The sequence below is a fragment of the Cyprinus carpio genome, chromosome B19 (assembly GCF_018340385.1).
Source record: "Cyprinus carpio isolate SPL01 chromosome B19, ASM1834038v1, whole genome shotgun sequence".
NCBI classification, from domain to species: domain Eukaryota; kingdom Metazoa; phylum Chordata; class Actinopteri; order Cypriniformes; family Cyprinidae; genus Cyprinus; species Cyprinus carpio.
The window spans coordinates 23,823,688-23,843,805 of record NC_056615.1 but is presented as its reverse complement, the minus strand read 5'-3'; the positions used below and the strand labels follow the sequence as shown (position 1 = coordinate 23,843,805).

The 20,118-nt window shown below is 34.9% G+C and overlaps 1 protein-coding gene and 1 long non-coding RNA gene across 2 annotated transcripts in view; one reads left to right on the top strand and one right to left on the bottom strand.

Moving 5' to 3' along the window:
* Nucleotides 1–12,025, top strand: part of LOC122140672 — a 33,149-nt gene extending 21,124 nt beyond the window's left edge. The window contains exons 3-4 of the long non-coding RNA XR_006157268.1: nucleotides 10,623–10,728; nucleotides 11,885–12,025. This is a non-coding gene — a long non-coding RNA (uncharacterized LOC122140672). The remainder of the gene's footprint in view (nucleotides 1–10,622; nucleotides 10,729–11,884) is intronic.
* LOC109081842 (CMP-N-acetylneuraminate-beta-galactosamide-alpha-2,3-sialyltransferase 1-like) lies at nucleotides 7,377–12,039 on the bottom strand. Its single transcript, XM_019096801.2, has 6 exons — nucleotides 11,767–12,039; nucleotides 11,051–11,244; nucleotides 10,607–10,786; nucleotides 9,809–9,854; nucleotides 9,503–9,622; nucleotides 7,377–8,744 (listed from the first exon to the last, which is right to left on the bottom strand). Exons 1-6 carry the CDS (start codon nucleotides 12,037–12,039, stop codon nucleotides 8,577–8,579), a joined length of 981 nt encoding a protein of 326 aa, XP_018952346.1. The 3' UTR covers nucleotides 7,377–8,576.
* Nucleotides 12,040–20,118: the final 8,079 nt, after the last annotated feature.

Below are 20,118 nucleotides of genomic sequence, written 5' to 3'. Positions count from 1 at the left end.
AACAAACAAAACAACATTGTTTTTGTTTTAAAAATAGGACTAAATTATAGCACTCTTCTCAAAAGCCAGTCATTATCAAACAAGGAAGTTGATCCACTATCTCAGGTTTCAGTCTATTTTGAGTGAAACGTGTTTTTGTGGTCCAGTGGTGTTTGTTTCCTTAATCTTGCCAAAAGGAAGGCAACGAACAGCTTTCATAAACAAATTTATAATTCAGGTGCAAATAATTAATGTTTCGAAAGTTCCTGTTCCTCTAAAAATATCTCTCCCCTTTAAAGCCCATTCACACCAAGGACGATAACTATAAAAATAACGATAAAGATATAGTTCTAAAAATCTTTCTTAATATTAAAGAATAGCAGAGTCCACACCACAGCTATAACGATAAAGGCACAGAGAAACGATGGCTGCGTCCGAAAAAAATTAGGTCCTTAAATAAACATAACAGGGTTGTTCTTGTCTCAGCTGTTGCTTCATCATGAAACATTCTGTACCCGAATGCTGCATTGCTGTTTCTTGGTGAAGTTCATTGGTATGACATGACGAATGTTAAAGGATTGATGTTTCAAGGATGTTTCAATCATCAAATATTGCATCAAATCTAGTTGAATTCTTTGATTACCAGTGTCGTCATATGCCATTTTTAGGGAGGCAGTGGATCATTAATGTATGGAATGTGGGGATCAGTATTTACATTTAAATCTCTCAAATAGCAAAGCCCTTCATATAAAATGTTTAGTGCAGCAAATAAAATAAAATATAATTCAATGTAATGCAAACACATTTTGCAGATCACACATTCAATTTCAATATTGGTTCGCTCATAAAATATATTGACTTATGTGTCCTTCTCTGTCCTATTTTATAGAAGTAAATAAAAATGTTTCTTGCATATTTCCTGCAAATTCTTGTTCTCCTCACAAAAAAGCCTCTTTAAAGGAGTTGACCCAAAAATTGACATTTCCTAAACATGTACTCACCCTCAGGCCATCCAAAATATTGCGAAATATTCAGCAAAGACACATTAAACTTATTTAAATATTTTAAACGAACTTCTTTTATTTCCAGCAAATGTCGTAATGTAAATATCTGTATTAACATGAAAAGCCATTACCAAGCATTACTGTCTTGAACCTGTGGCATGGGACCCCCTGGTGGCCACATGGATCTGTGCAATCACTTAGTTAGGGACAGGACTGGTAATAATGTAGCATTTGTTTGTTTGTTTGTTTGGGAACACCAAAAATTTAACAAAAAAAAAAAGTTGTCAAAATCAGTAAGTTACAGTCCAATATGGTAAACTAGAATTTTTAGGGGGGAAAATTATTTTCTTAGGATTAAGTAGATAAATTATTGTAGTGAAGAAATTCACTGAACAAACAATATGATGGATGTAGGCATTGTATGAATGCATGAAAAGCTTCATGATTGACCTGATTTATGTAGTGCTTTGCTTCTCCTGAATAGGGCAGTAAAACTGTTACAAAATGGACAAAAATTTAGTTATAATACAAGAGCAGCAAATTAGCGTATCAGAATGATTTCTGAAGGATCGTGTGACACTGAAGACTGGAGTAATGATGCTGAAAATTCAGCTTTGCATCACAGGAATACATTTTTTTTTATTTACTAAAACTGTTATTTTAGACATAAATAAACACAGCTTTGATGAGTGTAAGAGACTTCTTTCTACAACATTTAGAAATGTAAAGAAACTTTTGAATGCTGTATTTTGCCAGCCTGTTGAATTTATGGACTGCCAAAGGTTTAGAGGAATTTTCAGTGATGCCTCAGAAGTTTACAAGATCAAATGGGTTGTGATGTTAAATTAGTTTAAGGGCAAAAGAATGTAGTTAAGTCATATGAGCCTCTTTACTGACACTTATTCTGATTACAATGAACAAAAACCCATCTTTTTCCAAAGACATTGACATACAATTCACATGTTCTGCATGTCAATGCATTTCCTTGGCTGAGCCACAAATGCACATGGTTTACATGGGATAGTAAGTGGGACAATATCACAACCCAGTTACCCTGAGCATTGACCTATTCTATCCAGCAATTTACACCCAAAAACAAAAGACCAAGCCTCATATTACAGTTTAATGTACACAAGGGTTCAGATGTTTATTTGATATCGTATATCTGATCCTCCACGAGACAAGCAGATCAAGAGAAACGTGCAATGCTTTTGAAAGACAAAAATACAGACATAAGTAGACTGTTTTCTCACATGATCATTTAAAAAGTCTTTTGTGTGAAGTTTAACATGATATTGTCTGGCCTGAGCCTGTGTTAAATGGTCAAGTTTTAGAGCACTTAAAAAAACTTTTATTTTTTTCAATTCATAAAAATGCTGCTCAGCATAGATGGGAACAGCTCAATGCATTGCAGCTTATTTGGAATTTGAAAGAGGCCTAGAGCTGTGCCAGAGGCATGAAATGTACTACTGTCAACATTTGGTACAGTATGAATTTACAGTTCAGTTGCTTTTGGGACTTTTACATGCTTGAAATGCTTCTATTTGTCTTCTCAACCTGAGCACTTATTATAAAAATAAATCTTAAACAAACATTCTGTTCAAAAACTACATGACCTTGTGACTGTGAATCAAAACAGATATGTTTTTTAAGAATGTCCAATCGGCTCCTTTCACAAAATGGAAACACAAGAGTGTCCAAAAAAAAAAAAAAAAGGTAAAAAGCAGCAGTGTGACTCAATATTGAAAACCTTCTGCAGCCATTTTGGTTTGTTCCTTAGAGTGTTACTGTATACTGACCTGGGAACCATTTTCTCTGATTATATTTTAGTAATATTGCTCAGTGTGTTTTCCATCAGCGGTCTGGAATAAGAACTAGCGATGCAAGATTTGTGAATGAGTCACTCTTTTGATTTAATCTGTCAATCAAACTCCCTGCAAAGGGCCAATTAAGTAATCACAGAATCTTTATGTTTAGGTAAACCTTTACTCGAATGAAATGTAGAAATATAATCACAACATTCACAGGCATGACAATAAACCCGCACCATTTTTGATGACTGTAGTAGAGTCATGGTGAGTCCTTGTGCCACGAGCAGTTTGTCTTTTTGCACGTACACTTGCCATCAGTAGGTCTATATGTGCAGCATATATTCACTCCATTTTTTTCCCTGTAAATGACCTAAGACAATTTTCCTTGGAATATTTTCCTGGTGGGCATATTTTCCATGCCCACACATATCCTCTTATTCATCCTTGTCTAGTGTCTGCGCTATTTCTCTCCAAAAAGTTGTGAGCGAAGCAATGTCTTTGTACTTGTTTGCAGGTATCACCAAAAGCCATGTTCTGAAACAGCGCTACCTGATTAAACCGTGCACATCAGGGAACAGCTGGACCAGACGGGTGTCTCCCGTACAGTGCTGACGTACTGGATTGATGCTTTTCCTCACTCTATTGAAGTGATAACCAGCACTTGATCCATCTGAATTCAATGCAACATTAGGCCTATATGTGAACAAAGATTGTGTGGTAAAACTGAATAAAACCAAACTGAAGTCGTGAGGCAAACTGTACCCATCGGACTGAAATTTCACAAAACAGGAAAACTTTCCAAACTACAAGTAGTAAGCTTTTTAGAAGAAAAAAAAATTAAAATAGAAACAACAATTGAATGATTAATAATTTACTACCATTGTGTCAATAGCATGTAGGCCCAACCAAATCCATTAAAAACAAGTGTAATTTGATTCTGATCATTCAAAAATGTAATCTAATTAAAAGTACTTAATTTCTGGATTCAGTTTACGTAATCCAGATTACAAATTCTGAATTAACTGTACTCACTCACTAATACAATCACATAACTTAAAATGTAAAATTTAAATGCTCGATTCAGACCTAATCACATTCTCATCACCACAATACACAACACCACAAGCTTAAATACTTTGAGGCAATGTAATTTGTTTACATTCTTTGAATGTTGAGTATTGAACTCGATTGTGTACTGTAGCTACAGTATGAATTTACAGTTGAATTGCTTTTGGGACTTTTACATACTTGAAATGCTTCTATTTGTCTTCTCAACCTGAGCACTTGTTATAAAAATAAATCTTAAACAAACATTCTGTTCAAAAACTACATGACCTTGTGACTGTGTTTTCCATCAGCGGTTTGGAATAAGAACTAGCGATGCAAGATTTGTGAATGAGTCACTCTCTTAATTTAATCTGTCAAATATATATTCACATTTTTATTTCTTTATTTCTTTTACTGTAAATGACCCAAGACAATTTTCCTTGGAATATTTTCCTGGTGGGTATATTTTCCATGCCCACACATATCCTCTTATTCATCCTTGTCTAGTGTCTGCACTATTTGTCTCAAAAAGGTTGTGAGCGAAGCAATGTCTTTGTACTTGTTTAAACTAGAGCTGCAGGTATCACCAAAAGCCATGTTCTGAAACAGCGCTACCTGATTAAACCGTGCAGCATCAGGGAACAGCTGGACCAGACGGGTGTCTCCCGTACAGTGCTGATGAACTGGATTGATGCTTTTCCTCACTCTATTGAAGTGATAACCAGCACTTGATCCATCTGAAACATTAGGCCTATATGTGAACTAAGATTGGATTAACTGTACTCACTCACTAATACAATCACATAACTTAAAATGTAAAATTTAAGTGAGTTATAGTCCAATATGATAAACTAGAATTTTTCGGGGGGAAAATCCTTCTCTGGGGAAATTAGGAAAATTATTTTCTTAGGATTAAGTCGATAAATTATTGTAGTGAAGAAATTCACCGAACAAACAATATGATGGATGTAGGCATTGTATCAATGCATGAAAAGCTTCATGATTGACCTGATTTATGTAGTGCTTTGCTTCTCCTGAATGTCAAAATGGACAAAAATTTAGTTATAATACAAGAGCAGCAAATTAGCGTATCAGAATGATTTCTGAAGGATCATGTGACACTGAAGACTGGAGTAATGATGCTGAAAATTCAGCTTTGCATCACAGGAATACATTTTTTTTTTATTTACTAAAACTGTTATTTTAGACATAAATAAACACAGATTTGATGAGCATAAGAGACTTCTTTCTACAACATTTAGAAATGTAACAAAACTTTTGAATGCTGTATTTTGCCAGCCTGTTGAATTTATGGACTGCCAAAGGTTTAGAGGAATTTTCAGTGATGCCTCAGAAGTTTACAAGATCAAATGGGTTGTGATGTTAAATTAGTTTAAGGGCAAAAGAATGTAGTTAAGTCATATGAGCCTCTTTACTGACACTTATTCTGATTACAATGAACAAAAACCCATCTTTTTCCAAAGACATTGACATACAATTCACATGTTCTGCATGTCAATGCATTTCCTTGGCTGAGCCACAAATGCACATGGTTTACATGGGATAGTAAGTGGGACAATATCACATCCCAGTTACCCTGAGCATTGACCTATTCTATCCAGCAATTTACACCCAATAACAAAAGACCAAGCCTCATATTACAGTTTAATGTACACAAGGGTTCAGATGTTTATTTGATATCGTATATCTGATCCTCCACGAGACAAGCAGATCAAGAGAAACGTGCAATGCTTTTGAAAGACAAAAATACAGACATAAGTAGACTGTTTTCTCACATGATCATTTAAAAAGTCTTTTGTGTGAAGTTTAACATGATATTGTCTGGCCCGAGCCTATGTTAAATGGTAAAGTTTTAGAGCACTTAAAAAAAACTTTATTTTTTTCAATTCCCAGCTTCATAAAAATGCTGCTAAGCATAGACAGGAACAGCTCAATGCATTGCAGCTTATTTGGAATTTGAAAGAGGCCTAGAGCTGTGCCAGAGGCATGAAATGTACTACTGTCAACATTTGGTACAGTATGAATTTACAGTTCAGTTGCTTTTGGGACTTTTACATGCTTGAAATGCTTCTATTTGTCTTCTCAACCTGAGCACTTATTATAAAAATAAATCTTAAACAAACATTCTGTTCAAAAACTACATGACCTTGTGACTGTGAATCAAAACAGACATGTTTTTTAAGAATGTCCAATCGGCTCCTTTCACAAAATGGAAACACAAGAGTGTCCAAATAAAAAAAAAAAGGTAAAAAGCAGCAGTGTGACTCAATATTGAAAACCTTCTGCAGCCATTTTGGTTTGTTACTTAGAGTGTTACTGTATACTGACCTGGGAACCATTTTCTCTGATTATATTTCAGTAATATTGCTCAGTGTGTTTTCCATCAGCGGTCTGGAATAAGAACTAGCGATGCAAGATTTGTGAATGAGTCACTCTTTTGATTTAATCTGTCAATCAAACTCCCTGCAAAGGGCCAATTAAGTAATCACAGAATCTTTATGTTTAGGTAAACCTTTACTCGAATGAAATGTAGAAATATAATCACAACATTCACAGGCATGACAATAAACCCGCACCGTTTTTGATGACTGTAGTAGAGTCATGGTGAGTCCTTGTGCCACGAGCAGTTTGTCTTTTTGCACGTACACTTGCCATCAGTAGGTCTATATGTGCAGCATATATTCACTCCATTTTTATTTCTTAATTTTTTTTTCCTGTAAATGACCTAAGACAATTTTCCTTGGAATATTTTCCTGGTGGGCATATTTTCCATGCCCACACATATCCTCTTATTCATCTTTGTCTAGTGTCTGCGCTATTTCTCTCCAAAAAGTTGTGAGCGAAGCAATGTCTTTGTACTTGTTTGCAGGTATCACCAAAAGCCATGTTCTGAAACAGCGCTACCTGATTAAACCGTGCACATCAGGGAACAGCTGGACCAGACGGGTGTCTCCCGTACAGTGCTGACGTAATGGATTGATGCTTTTCCTCACTCTATTGAAGTGATAACCAGCACTTGATCCATCTGAATTCGATGCAACATTAGGCCTATATGTGAACAAAGATTGTGTGGTAAAACTGAATAAAACCAGATTTTATGGCTCCATGTAAACTGAAGTCTTGAGGCAAACTGTACCCATCGGACTGAAATTTCACAAAACAGGAAGACTTTCCAAACTACAAGTAGTAAGCTTTTCAGAAGAAAAAATAGAAACAAGAACTGAATGATTAATAATTTACTACCATTCTGTCAAAAGCATGTAGGCCCAACCAAATCCATTAAAAACAAGTGTAATTTGATTCTGATCGTTCAAAAATGTAATCTAATTAAAAGTACTTCATTTCTGGATTCAGTTTACGTAATCCAGATTCCATATTCTGTAATTAGTTACTAGCCAGCATTGAATTTTGACACACAAACAAACACATAGTTTGTCTTTGATTGTTATATTTGTATTGATGTGCAGAGGATTTGCAGAGAATTGGATTAACTGTACTCACTTATACAATCACATAACTTAAAATGTAAAATTTATTTCAGACCTTTTCAGACCAGACGATTCAAACCTAATCATATTCTCATCACAAAAATACACAACACCACAAGCTTAAATACTTTGAGGCAATGAAATGCATTTACATTCTTTGCGTTTTGAGTATTGAACTCGATTGTGTACTGTAGATCAGTTAAAATACTGATAGTCTACTGCATACAATATTAAATATATTCTTCTATAGCATAAACACAATATATAACATGCAACAATTAAAATTAAATTGTAAAAAAAAAAAAAATACAATTATTATTAGTCTACTTATCTGGGTAAAACACTATTTACAGTGTTAATTTGGCAGGGTAAGTTTTATTTGTCTCCTTGGGGAAATTGATTAGCAGCATTATCAAAAGCCATTTCATCACACTAACAAACAGCATAAAACATCATAACCCTCTCACATAATACAACAACAACAATAAGATAAGATGCCAGACCAGCTAACTTCATTGCTTTTCACTGTTATTTAGCAGTCTTATTGCTTGTGGGATAAAAGAAAACGTTGTCCTATTTTTTGATACCAAAGGGAGACAATATCTTTGCACAGATGGTAATATATCGAATGAGGAGCTGAGTGGGTGTTTTAAATCAGCCACAATACTTCCTGCCTTTTTGGCCACTGTATCTCTGTAAATCTGTTCAAGGCTTGGCATTGTAGTGCCCAATAATTAACTAGCTATAGTAACTATTTTCCTTAAACACTTTTTCTGAGCTTCAGTAGTGTAACCATAAAAACAGATGCTGCAAAAGACTAAAATACTTTCAATGAAAGCAAAATAGAACATCACAAGTATTTTGCTATTAACATGGAAAGACACAAGTTTCTTTAGAAAATACAAACTCTGCTGTGCTTTGGTGATAATGCAGTCAACCAAGAGGTCCCATCTCAAATTACAGTCCAAAACCATACCAAGATACTCAGGGCCGTCCTTAGCTGATGGGGGGTTCAAGCGCAGTTGCACCAGTTGCACCCCCCTATGGACGGCCCTGAAGATACTTGACTGTATCTGTTCTCCATTAATAAAAGTGGGTATGAATGATGGCATCCTTCTTAAATCTTAAATCTTGAGAAGAAAGTCTTTGCTGCACAAATCAGCAGCAAAATTCAGTATTCAATATTGTAATGCAGTATTGCACAGTACTAAGGGAGTGTTTCTGCTTCATGGCCAACCCTTGTAAATCAGTATCTTGTTTTCCTGTTGGAGCCGATTGATTGTTTCATTTTCAAATCTTCCAGCATGAATGCCGATATCATATGAAGTCAAGATTTTTTCAAAATAATGATGCCAGATTCCATCACTTGTAGCTCCAAACCCAAATATATTGACCTGTAAGACAGAGATAAGAATGCATTAATAATTTCTCTCTCTCTCCCTCTATGATATGAAAACAGCGCTGATGAACTGAAAACAGCGCAAACGTGTAAGTTAAGATTTCTATGATCTCCACTAAGATATTCTGTTTGAATAAAAGTGTAATGCAGTCTGTTTTCTTTCACTCTGTTCTTTCACTCCAAATGTGGTAATTTGAACTGTTTTGCTGCTATTAAATCGGTGAACAAACTATGTGTTGATGATCTCTTGATTTGTGCTTTTGTTAAAGTGCAGTAATTCTGATGAAAATTCTAAAATGACAATAATCTTGATTAATTTTTAGACATAAAATTGACAATTCACAGTTATTATAAATTATCTAGGAACTGGATATGACATCATCTCCATCCATGGGAGCACGTACAGTACAAATACTATGCTAGAGTTCAGCTCCTCTAGTTTTAATGATAACACTTTCCTGAAAGGCCTAAAGACTCGTGAACTGTTTATTGAATATTTGCTGCCTTCCCTGACCTTATGCCTGTTTTTGGATTAAGATTTGCCCAGCCTCTATTGTTGTGTTTGCTGATGATTGACCCTGCCTGTACGACCATGATTTCAATAAAGCTGCAAATGGATCCTCACTCTGCTGATGCCTCGTTACACTGGGGTTTCTATTCTGGCACATTCAGATTCCTGTAACACCTGACACGCCCTCAATAATGATGGCAGTGCAATGCCACATAGTTTGAGACTCAGAACAGGAGTTTTACCTCGTCACAGATGTGAAGAGCGAATATCAGTGTTAAGAAACCAGTGGATGGATACGAGCCATGCCCTTCTGCCCAGTTATCATAGACATATCTTATGAATTCTGGGTGGAGGATCATCACCTAAAAACAATGACATAAATAAATCTGAACATTTATGAAACATGCATTTCTAATGTCATGTTTTGAGTCTGCAATATCAAGATTTCAATCAGATAATATTAGTAAACCATGCAAATCAAAACAAATTAACATTTGCTGTTTGACTGACTGATTGCTTGATTTCATGTGAAAGTTTGTGTTGTTCACCTTGTCCTTATTTGCTGTGATCGTAGATGGCACTTCGGTGTATGTTCTGTAACAGAATAAGATATCAACAGATAAAAGCTGTGTGAACACAGAAGGTTGCATAATCATTTCAGAAAAATGCTATCCTTCCTTCAAAGTGTGTGCATAGCATTCATTAAAATAGTCTCTAAGCCAAAATGCTTTTGCAGACAGTGTTTTTTTAACCTCTAAAAACAAAACACTCTTTATTTAATATAACTGACATAGAACACATTTACATTTAGCAAACATTTTATTCAAATTAACTTACAAATGAGGCACGTCACAAACAAATGAGCCACATCTTAACAATTCCCAACATTTACACTTACATTTATTTATTTTCCATTTCCATAGTTGTGTTTAACAATATGTGAATCAAATATGACCACATAAAACTGAGTTTCATTTATAAAAACCTTTTGTTTAATTGACATAATATATGGATAAATCTGCTGATTTGTTCGTATTTGAGTTTAATTCCATAGCAGCTTTAAAGGTTATTTCATGGAGGTTGCAACTGGCAGATACAGTTAATAATTAAACATTCAATAACATTTAGCTTATGAAAAGGTCATACAGTCCTGTACAATATATTATGTCTGTACAAGGTTCTTTAGTTATATTTAAAATAATAATAAAAAAAGTTTTCTTGAGTCCATCATACAAATTATTTTAAAATTTGCACTGATTTAAGGCAATGTTTTATGATATAAAAAAAAGAGCAGACCAAAACTTCTTTAACAGTGCATCATTCACAAATGTATGTTTAATTCTTACTGTGTGATGTTTTTAGTGGTGAAGGCACTGATGAGCCACTGAATGTCCAGAATCTTAACGGGAAGAAGGACCAGATGGGTGGAGTTGTCCAAGTCCATGGCGCTCTCAGGATACACAATCCGGTGAGTCGTCTTTGACCCCACATCCTTCTCATAACCTTCCGTCGGACCTTTATTTATCCTGAGAGAAAAACACCAAGGAGATTGAGGTGTGCATGATATTCTAATGAAAAGCCTTTAAGGTATCTTTTGAAATCAGGAATCTGGAATCACCTAATCTAATGTGATCTCATGACTCAAGGAATTCAACCACAGCCTCAGTCGATAAATGCACAACATATCCATTCCATGAATATGCTTCATTATTCTCTAAACTGTCATTAACTTGAAGAGTGAAAGACAACCATACAAGCAACTAAATACGGACCAATATAATCTCATGTACCTCATGATAAAGTCATGGAAATCTATGAGAGGCCCATACTTTGATCCCAGCAGGTTCCCAGAGTTTCCCACCACAGCACAGGTTCTGCAGCGATCTGAACCGGTGTCTGAGTAGTGCTCTTTATCAGGGAAGAGAGGAAACAGCTGATCCACCACCTCTGTGTAGTTGCCGGCATTTGGTACAATTTGTAACTCCTGTATGACAATATTAATTCATTTAGCATCACAATTAAGTATAATATCCACTCTTGTAAAAGTGTTTATAGTAGTGTACCATTTCAAGAGGTTTACAGTGCCTTATGTTTAGAAGGAATTATAAAGATTGGAGACTAGAGCTAGTTGTCAAAAGGTCTTTATCTCCGTAACTATGAGGTTTACTGAAAGTAATTTCACATGCTTGTGTTCTCTAGCAGCATTTTTCTATGTTGGCATTAAACATCTAGTTTAACATTGTAATTCTGTTAACTGTATGCCTGAAAGCTGTATATTTTTATCATATATATTTAAAAATGGTGGACAAGTCTCCTTCAATATGTATGATTTAATAAAGATTCAAATAGAAAAAATATCAAAGATTTTAGAACAGACTTTGTTTAAAGAAAATTCCGCAGTGATGCATTAAATTGATTCTTCTTTCAAAAAAAACAAAAAAAAAAAAAAAAACTACAAAACTAAATAAAATAAGGGCTGTATATTGATTTTGCAACAGTTTCTTACCTTCCACCACCTGGAGACGTTTGTACTCAATACACTGTTGGTGCTGTTGAGCAGAAGTGGTATGTTGGGGTTGTATCGCTCACTAAACCAGTTACTATTTCCTCTGTCTGCCATACAGATACGGCAAGCACATGGAGATCTTTCAGATACAAAACCGTAAGAACCGTCGGAGGAAATCAACAGTGAGTTTTGAAAGTACAGAAGTAACAAGATGGTAGTGGAGCTCAGGAGTGCCGTCATGTAGCGCTGATGTTTCAGTCGTAAAACCACCATCTTTACACAAGATATGTTGGAGGTTTTGTCTCTTTAAACTGAAATATTATAGACCTATATTGGAAAAGAGAGTGGTTTATGCTGAGATGCTGAAGAGACATCATATAGAAACAGCTATGAATACAATGTGTATCACTGCAAATGTACTATAATACTGTGACTTTGCAATTCAGCACAGAATCTCATTGCTTAAAGGGATAGCCCATCCATGTATGTAAACTGAACAAAATGTAGAAACTGAAGGATGGCACAGCAGTTAGTTTTAAAAAGGAGTTTTAAAATTAGTTTAGTTTTAAAGATAATATTTGGTAACCAATTCGTTTATGGAAGTCCCTTTGACTTCCATAGGCAAAACAACTATGGAAGTCAATGGAACCTGAACCTGTTTGGTTACCAGCAATCTTCAGAATATCATCTTTTGTTTTGCACAGAATAAAGAAAGTCACACAGGTTTGGAAAGACATGATGTGAGTAAATGATGTATTGTATATTGATTGTATATTGTTGTAGATGGTGAATATGTTTTTTTTTTTTTTTTTTTACTTATAAAACTAATTACCTCATAAAACTCCTCAGCAGCCTGCAGAAACGGACATGGAAGAATCCTTGTATATTTTATAGAATCCATTCGACTAGGAACAATTTCAATTCAGATATCTTAAACTATAATTGTGACTACTAAAAATTTAATTAGAGATATCTCTAATTACATTTGCGGATGTAGCCTATGACGCGTCTATTGAAGACATCTATAAAGTAATTACAGATATCTTAAATGGAGTTTTGACTAGTCATAAAGTATTTAGAGATATCTCTAATCCGATTTCTTACTAGTGTAATTATAATTGCAGATATCTCTAATTGTCATTGTGACTAGTCGAATTATAATTATGACTAACCGAATTACAATTGTGACTATCCGAAATTATGTTTATGGATAGTCAAACCAATGTTTTAAATGCTGAAACGGCTTGCGATAGATCTTTGGAAGTAGGGATGAGCGGATCGATCCTTAAGTATCGATACTTTCAAACTGATGTTGTTTCAAAAGGATTGATCCTCACATAAAAATATCGATTCTAAAGTGCATTTTAACCATTAATTTTATTTACTTATCAAGAAATTCGGTGCATAAAATAAGTTTCTAAATGGAAAAATAATCTAGCGTTTAATTCGTCTAGCCTACAAGACTCTGATGGACTGAACTAGGAAGGACGCAGCCTTCCTTTTGAGAAGCACCCATGGTCTTTGCTTTAAAAAAAAAAAAAAAAAAAAAAAAAAACACACACACACAAATTAAGATGTAAAATTAAAAAAATATTTAATATTGTGCCTTACTTGTATAGGTCACAAATCAAATAAGTAACATTGTTTATGTGTCTGTTTTACAGACGGTTTGATGTTTTTCCTCACAGCTCAAGATTCTCTTTTGATCATTCTCAAATTATGGCCAGGCATAATCTTGATAAGGCTTCATGTCAGGTCCCATGAAAAAAAAAAAAAAGAATAAAAGAATTCAATTTCACAGTGAGCAGTATGTGTGTATGTGTCCACTAGAGTGCAGTGTGAGATTTTGTTGTCAGAGTGATTAAAAAGATCCACGAGGATAGTTATTTCCTGCTTTCTTTATTGTGTGTGTGTGTGTGTGTGTGTGTGTGTGTGTGTGTGTGTGTGTGTGTGTGTGTGTGTGTGTGTTTGTTTTTTGTTTTACAAAAATATCAATATTGCGTCAACTACTGATGAACACATTCATTTTTATTTGAATTATCACTCTGTAGGTTATTTAACCATGTTTTCTATGTGTTTAGAAGACTTTTGTCTTTCAAACACATTAAAATGCACAAATTCATGAATTCAAAAAACCTTTTTTCTCATCTGATCCTCTTTCACCTAGCAACCTATATTTACGTAAAGTACCCATGGGCGGCCCTAGGGAGGGGCTAGCAGGTGCTTCAGCAGCCCCAAGAAAAACAAAATCACCCCCATAACACCCCCACAGATTTTTTCCTGGAACCAATTATATACATGCTGTAGCCTAAAAATTAAGATGATAATAAAAAGAAGAAGAAGGAGAAGAAAAACAAACATTTGACTCCTTACGCATGCATAACTCGTGCAATGCAATAACGACATGATTTGCAGCTGTCGCATTTTCGTAATGTCAATAAAGCATTTTATTTTAAACATGGAGCGCTTCCTAGTGCTAAGTAGGCCTGCCCCCGGATAAAGATTTTTCTAGTCAACTAGTCGCACGTTTTATTAAATTGATTAATATAATATAATAATATATTAACCATCCTTTAATATATCCTATAGGCAGGAGTATTAGGATGTAGCCTACTTGGCGCATAAAGCAATCAAAGCATCGGCAAAGTGATTATGAATGTGTCAGGGGAAAAGAAGACATTTTAATTATTTATTAATAAACTAGTGATTTCTGAGTCAGTGTCGGGTGCAAAGCTGAAATTGCCGAGTGCCGACGCTGACTCGCCATCTCCACACACGTGCCTTTAATAGAAATAAATGCACCTTTTCACCGAGTGGGCGAGTTTTGTTCATATTTATTTTATTATTGATAAAAAAACCTACCTCTTTTGGTTATATTTAATTGCAGGACTCCAGACTGCGACCATTTTTTCTGCCTATGATACTAAATTTTGTGAGCGGTCGCACTGGCACGACCACCGCGTCGTTCAACCACAGACTGTATAAAAACAGCTGTTCAACTCACAAGCTCTGCCATTTCTGTTGCGTATGTGAAACATCACGCACTGTCACCGGCAGCAAGTTTAGTTTTACTTTACTTTTTGTTTTCATTTTGAAAACTTATCTTTGCTGTTTACCTCACATTATGCTATGGAGGCTCACTTTTATTTATTTATTTATTTTGATTACTCAGTGTTTGCTTCTGTAATTTATTAGTCGTTAGCCTATATAATACAGCATGTGCTGTATGCAATGCCTCATCTTATTCGTTTTTGTTAATAAACGTTTTGTAAGCTATGTCATTGTATCTTGTTTTAATCTTGTTGTGCTTTTTAATGAAAAATAACAATGAATCCATCTTTTGTTTTAGTCTTAAAAAGTGAAAGGTGTAGAGATGAAAGCAAAACAGAAAATTATCTTTTATCACGAAATCGAAAGTGAAAGCATCCGAAGCCAGTCTTACAACATAGCAAAAGACGGACTCCAGTTCACAAAATTCTAATCACAAATAATACTACTGAAGAAAAAGAACGGGTTGAATGTTAACCACTTTCGTTTCCATATAGGCCTAACTATAAACGTATGATAAAAGTTCATCAGCAGGCATTGATTAATCACATGTTGTAGCATAAAAAATAAAAATAAAATAAAAATAAAAAAAAACCGTGCTTGGCCGACCAACTGCGAAAGTTAACCGCAAAAGAGCGACCAGAGGGAAGAATGAGTCCGCACAGCTCTGAATTGCCCAGATCCCCTGTCAATGATCTAGCACCCCCGCTCAAATTTCTCTGGCATCGCCCCTTTAAGTATCCCAAAGATTTTAAAAATACAATTTTAAGTATCACATTTGCGTGTTCATGGTTCTCTGACATTGGTTATTATGGTCGCATGACATTTGACACATGACTTTTTTATGATTTAATTAATTATTAGCTTTATAAACTCATAAACCCCTTGCAGTTCCTACACAAGCCCCAGAAACCTTGACATAATGTAATGTTTAATGCACTTCATGCTGTTGATAACAATGAGTGGAATATATTTTCTTAATCTTTGTATTTTTACATCAATATGGTACACAATTATCCTATTTAAATCAATGCAATAAACCAGATAGGTCAAAAGTGATCTAAAAGTAATCTTAAAGTAGTCTGATCATATTACCTAAAATGTGTAATGTAAGGGATTATGTTACTAACTACAATTTTGTCATGTAATTTGGAATCAGTAATGGATTACAATTTGTAATTAATCTACCCAGCCCTCTCTCTCTCTCTCTCTCTCTCTCTCTCGCTCTCTCTCTATATATATATATGTATATATATATATATATAGATAGATAGATAGATAGATAGATAGATAGATAGATACACACACACACACACAGGTTTACAGGTGGCAGGAAAGCAGGGAATATAGAACCTATAAGGATCCTCATAGATCTTTCTAATGACTCTGACAACAGAAGAAGACAACAGAAGAAAATTGAGCAGGATTCCTGATTACCTGTATGAACATGCCATATACAGTCATTCAGTGTCAAGTCAACCAAAATTCTGAAACTTCCCCGGCTCAAATTTTTGATTTGATATCAAGTTAATATTATATATATATATATTTTTTTTTAAGAAAAATAAACATGTACAGTGATGAAAGCCAAAATATGAAATGTTATGGATGAATATTTACTGAGTAATCCACTGTTTTGTAGAGGAGGGTCAAAATGACAATTTAGAGCCAAAATTACAAGGGGTTAAAAATGACTTCAGAAAGATGGCATCATCATAATGTTATTTTTACACAGAGATTGGTAGTTCTATTAGTAAAATCTGTTAACTTTAGCAATCTTTGTTAAATTATGTGCCAATGATGGCGATTCAAAAATGGGGAAAAGGTATTTTTCAAGTTTTTACTCCAAAGTTTGCATGCCTGTAACTCAAGAAGTGGTTAAGATATCTCAATGTCCTTTTAGATATTGGGTCTCAACCAACTTTCCTTTTGGAATCTTCATTTTTAAGGCCTATGGTTCGGTTCCAGAGATTTTGGAATTTCAATATGGACCCTGGGGTAAATCGTTAAATTGTACACATTTTCAATGGTCAAAAACCCAATGTGGGTCAGTTTGCAAAATGATGATGCTTCTTTTATTTTAAAGAGGAATGTCTGACAAAGAAATAATGTTGAAACTAGAAATGTATCTCGTTTCCTTCTGTCAAAACAACATACCTGTCTGAGCATCATACATATTATTTTTCAGAAGTTTGCGTGCCTATAACTCAAGACGTTTTAAAGATATTGCAATATAATTTTAGATTGTAGTTCTTAATAAACTTTTTTCTTTCTGAATCTGCATTTTCAAGACCCTACATTATTCAGTCCCAGAGATATGGGCATCTCAATGAGGCTCCATTTTCAGATTGTTTAATATTACCCATTTTCAGTACTTGAAAACCAAATGTTGGTCACTTTACATACAGCTGATAATGATTGTATTTATAGCGAAATGTCTGAAGAATAAGTAATGCTGAAACTAGAAATGTATCTTGTTTCCCTCTATCAAAACATTTGTATAGGACATACCTGTTTGTGTAATAAATATTATTGTTTTCCAAAATTTGTGCGCCTGTAACTCAAGAAGTTATCTTAATATGATTTTAGATTTTGGTTCCTAAGAAACTTTTCTTTGGGAATCTTAATTTTTAAGGCCCTGTATGGTAACAATAACAGCTACTCAGGGTTTAGGAATGCACAGTGTGACACGGAGGTCTATGAATGACCAGGATTAATTGTTAACTGTAGCTAAAGTATGAACAGTGTGAAATGCAAAATAAGATTACCCAGGATCCCATTTACTTAGGGTTTAAAATTACCCAGTGTTAAGTATTTCAAGTGTAGGGGCCTTCAGTGTTTGAGGTGTTATCAGTGATTCTCCCAAATATGCCCTTTAGCAGTAGATACTACTTAGATCTATAACTATACTTCACATTTTATAACAATAAAAAAGAAGAAAAAAAAATTCTAATAATGGATCCAGCTGAGGTAAATCTTGGTTTACTGATGTGAATGCAATGTGTGGCGAAAGCAACCACACTTCCCTATGAGGCATGGGATTTGTTTAAAATGTTACAATGCTACATGTTTATACTCTTGGTAGCTTCAGAAGCTGTTAAAATGAACAAAATCCCTTCTTCCAAATATCCCTGAAACTGACCCTTATGATCTCTTTCTGGGGGGCCTTTAAAATTAGAAATTAAATTTGAATGCATATTCAGTTGTAAAATTAAATAATATTACCAAAAATAACATCTATAAAAGGTTAACTTTAGTGCTGTCGGTCAGTAAATAAAAAAAAAATGGTCACCATTGGCACAAAATGTAACAAAGATTGCTAAAGTGAACAGATTTTACTAATAGATCTACCAATCTAAATAATAACATTATGATGCTGCCATATTTCTGAAGTAATTTTTACCCCTTGTAATTTGGTTCTGGATCTCAGGGTTAGGGCTTGCTGCAGGGAGACATGAGGATTGCAGATGTGACCAGAGCAATAAACTGCACTGTCTATAATTTGATCAACTTTATTTATTTGATACAGCAGAAGCAACAATAACATACTATAAATAACATACATCCATAAAATGAAAATTACACCAAATAATAATAATAATTTACATGTTAAGTAGACATACCCTAATAAATGGGCTGGAGTCATGTGGTGGATTACTTATAGATGTTTTTCTCATTCTGACAGCACCCATTCACTGCAGAGGATCCATGGGTGAGCATGGCGAAACAATCTCAACTACATACTACATTACTACTAAATAATGCATCCCCATATGACATAGACTGCATGATCTGCTGCCTCTCTAAAAACGGCATATATTGTCAGTAGGATCAAACTGATCTTTTGAAGGCGTTACAAAACCTGTTTAGTCACTTTAAATTTTCTAAGGAATTTCTACATAAACATCCTCGAATGAATAATATGCATCCCTGTTCAGTAAGTGCACACTTCACTGGTTTATGCAGATTATTGTATGTGACATTCACATTGTTATTTCAGTTTGATGAAAGATGAAACTCTTTATAAAGTTTAAACATATTTGATTGAGGCAATATATAATTATACATTAACCTAGAAATATCATTCTCAAATAGCGGCATACACGGGGGAGGGAGGGGGCATGGTTAAACACTAGGCCCTGTCCACAAGAACGCAGGAATTTTCAAAACTGCTGTTCGTCCACATGCAAACTCAGCACCAGGTCACTGAAACGGTGTAACCGGAGATTTTGGCTTGTGACGTTGGAGCATGCGCAGTTATTGCCGCCTACTGGAAACTTTTTTTTTTTCAGGCTTCTCATTTGCCAACATGGCTTTACGATTGAGATTATATCGCCACCTGTTGGTTTGGCATGCTCTTGACAGTGCTTCATAGCATGCTTTTGCTTTTTCATTTTTCATATTAAAAACGGAAGGAGGAAAAACTTTGTTTATAAAAATACCCGTGTACGTGTGGACATGGTCTAAAGTGCCCCCGCGATTTCTGCCAAATGGTACCCAACCCCAAACACAAGAACAATCCTGTTATTAGGTTTATTTTCCTTGTATACACAGATCCCGTCTAAGGATCTCATTTTCAGAAATATTTTCTCTATATTCACTCTCTCTACCCTGAAACACTTATTAACTAAACAAAGCTTTTAGATTTATAAATCTTCTAAACTAACCAGGTGAATATTTTGCATAACGAACATGTATTACAGCCTGGAGCAACATAGAAAGTTCAAAAGTCTGTGGACAGATTGTCTTCTTAAATAATCTGAAGCAATGTTGTGCATACTTCAACAGCAGATGATTGGGATTTCCTGTTTCGCCATGTAAATAAATAAAATTTTTGACCCATCTCCTTCTGTAGCACCAGAAATCTGAAAAAGCATTTGACCGTGTAGAATGGAATTATTTATTTAATGTGTTAGGGAAATTTGGCTTCAGACACAATTTGAGTTCATGGATTCATCTTTTATACACTGCTTTGAATAAAGCTTTGCATATGGATCCGCACCCTTCATCTGTTCACTCCATAACACTTTTGCCTTAAAATCTTCCCCATTAATATCCAGCATCTAGAGGGGAGGCACTGAACATCGAGTCTCTTTATACGCAGGCTATTTGTTTCTAATTCTCCAGGATCCTATAGGCTGTGCTGACGAGGTTATGCGCCTGCCTGACACCTTACCGTGCATCAGAGTCGGCGTCAGAGCAGATCTACTGGAGGGGCATTGGATCATCGGCGGGGGGGCACTGTCGTTTGATAAATATTTTTAGACGCATTGGCAACATCATAGTAGCATGGAAATCCAGACC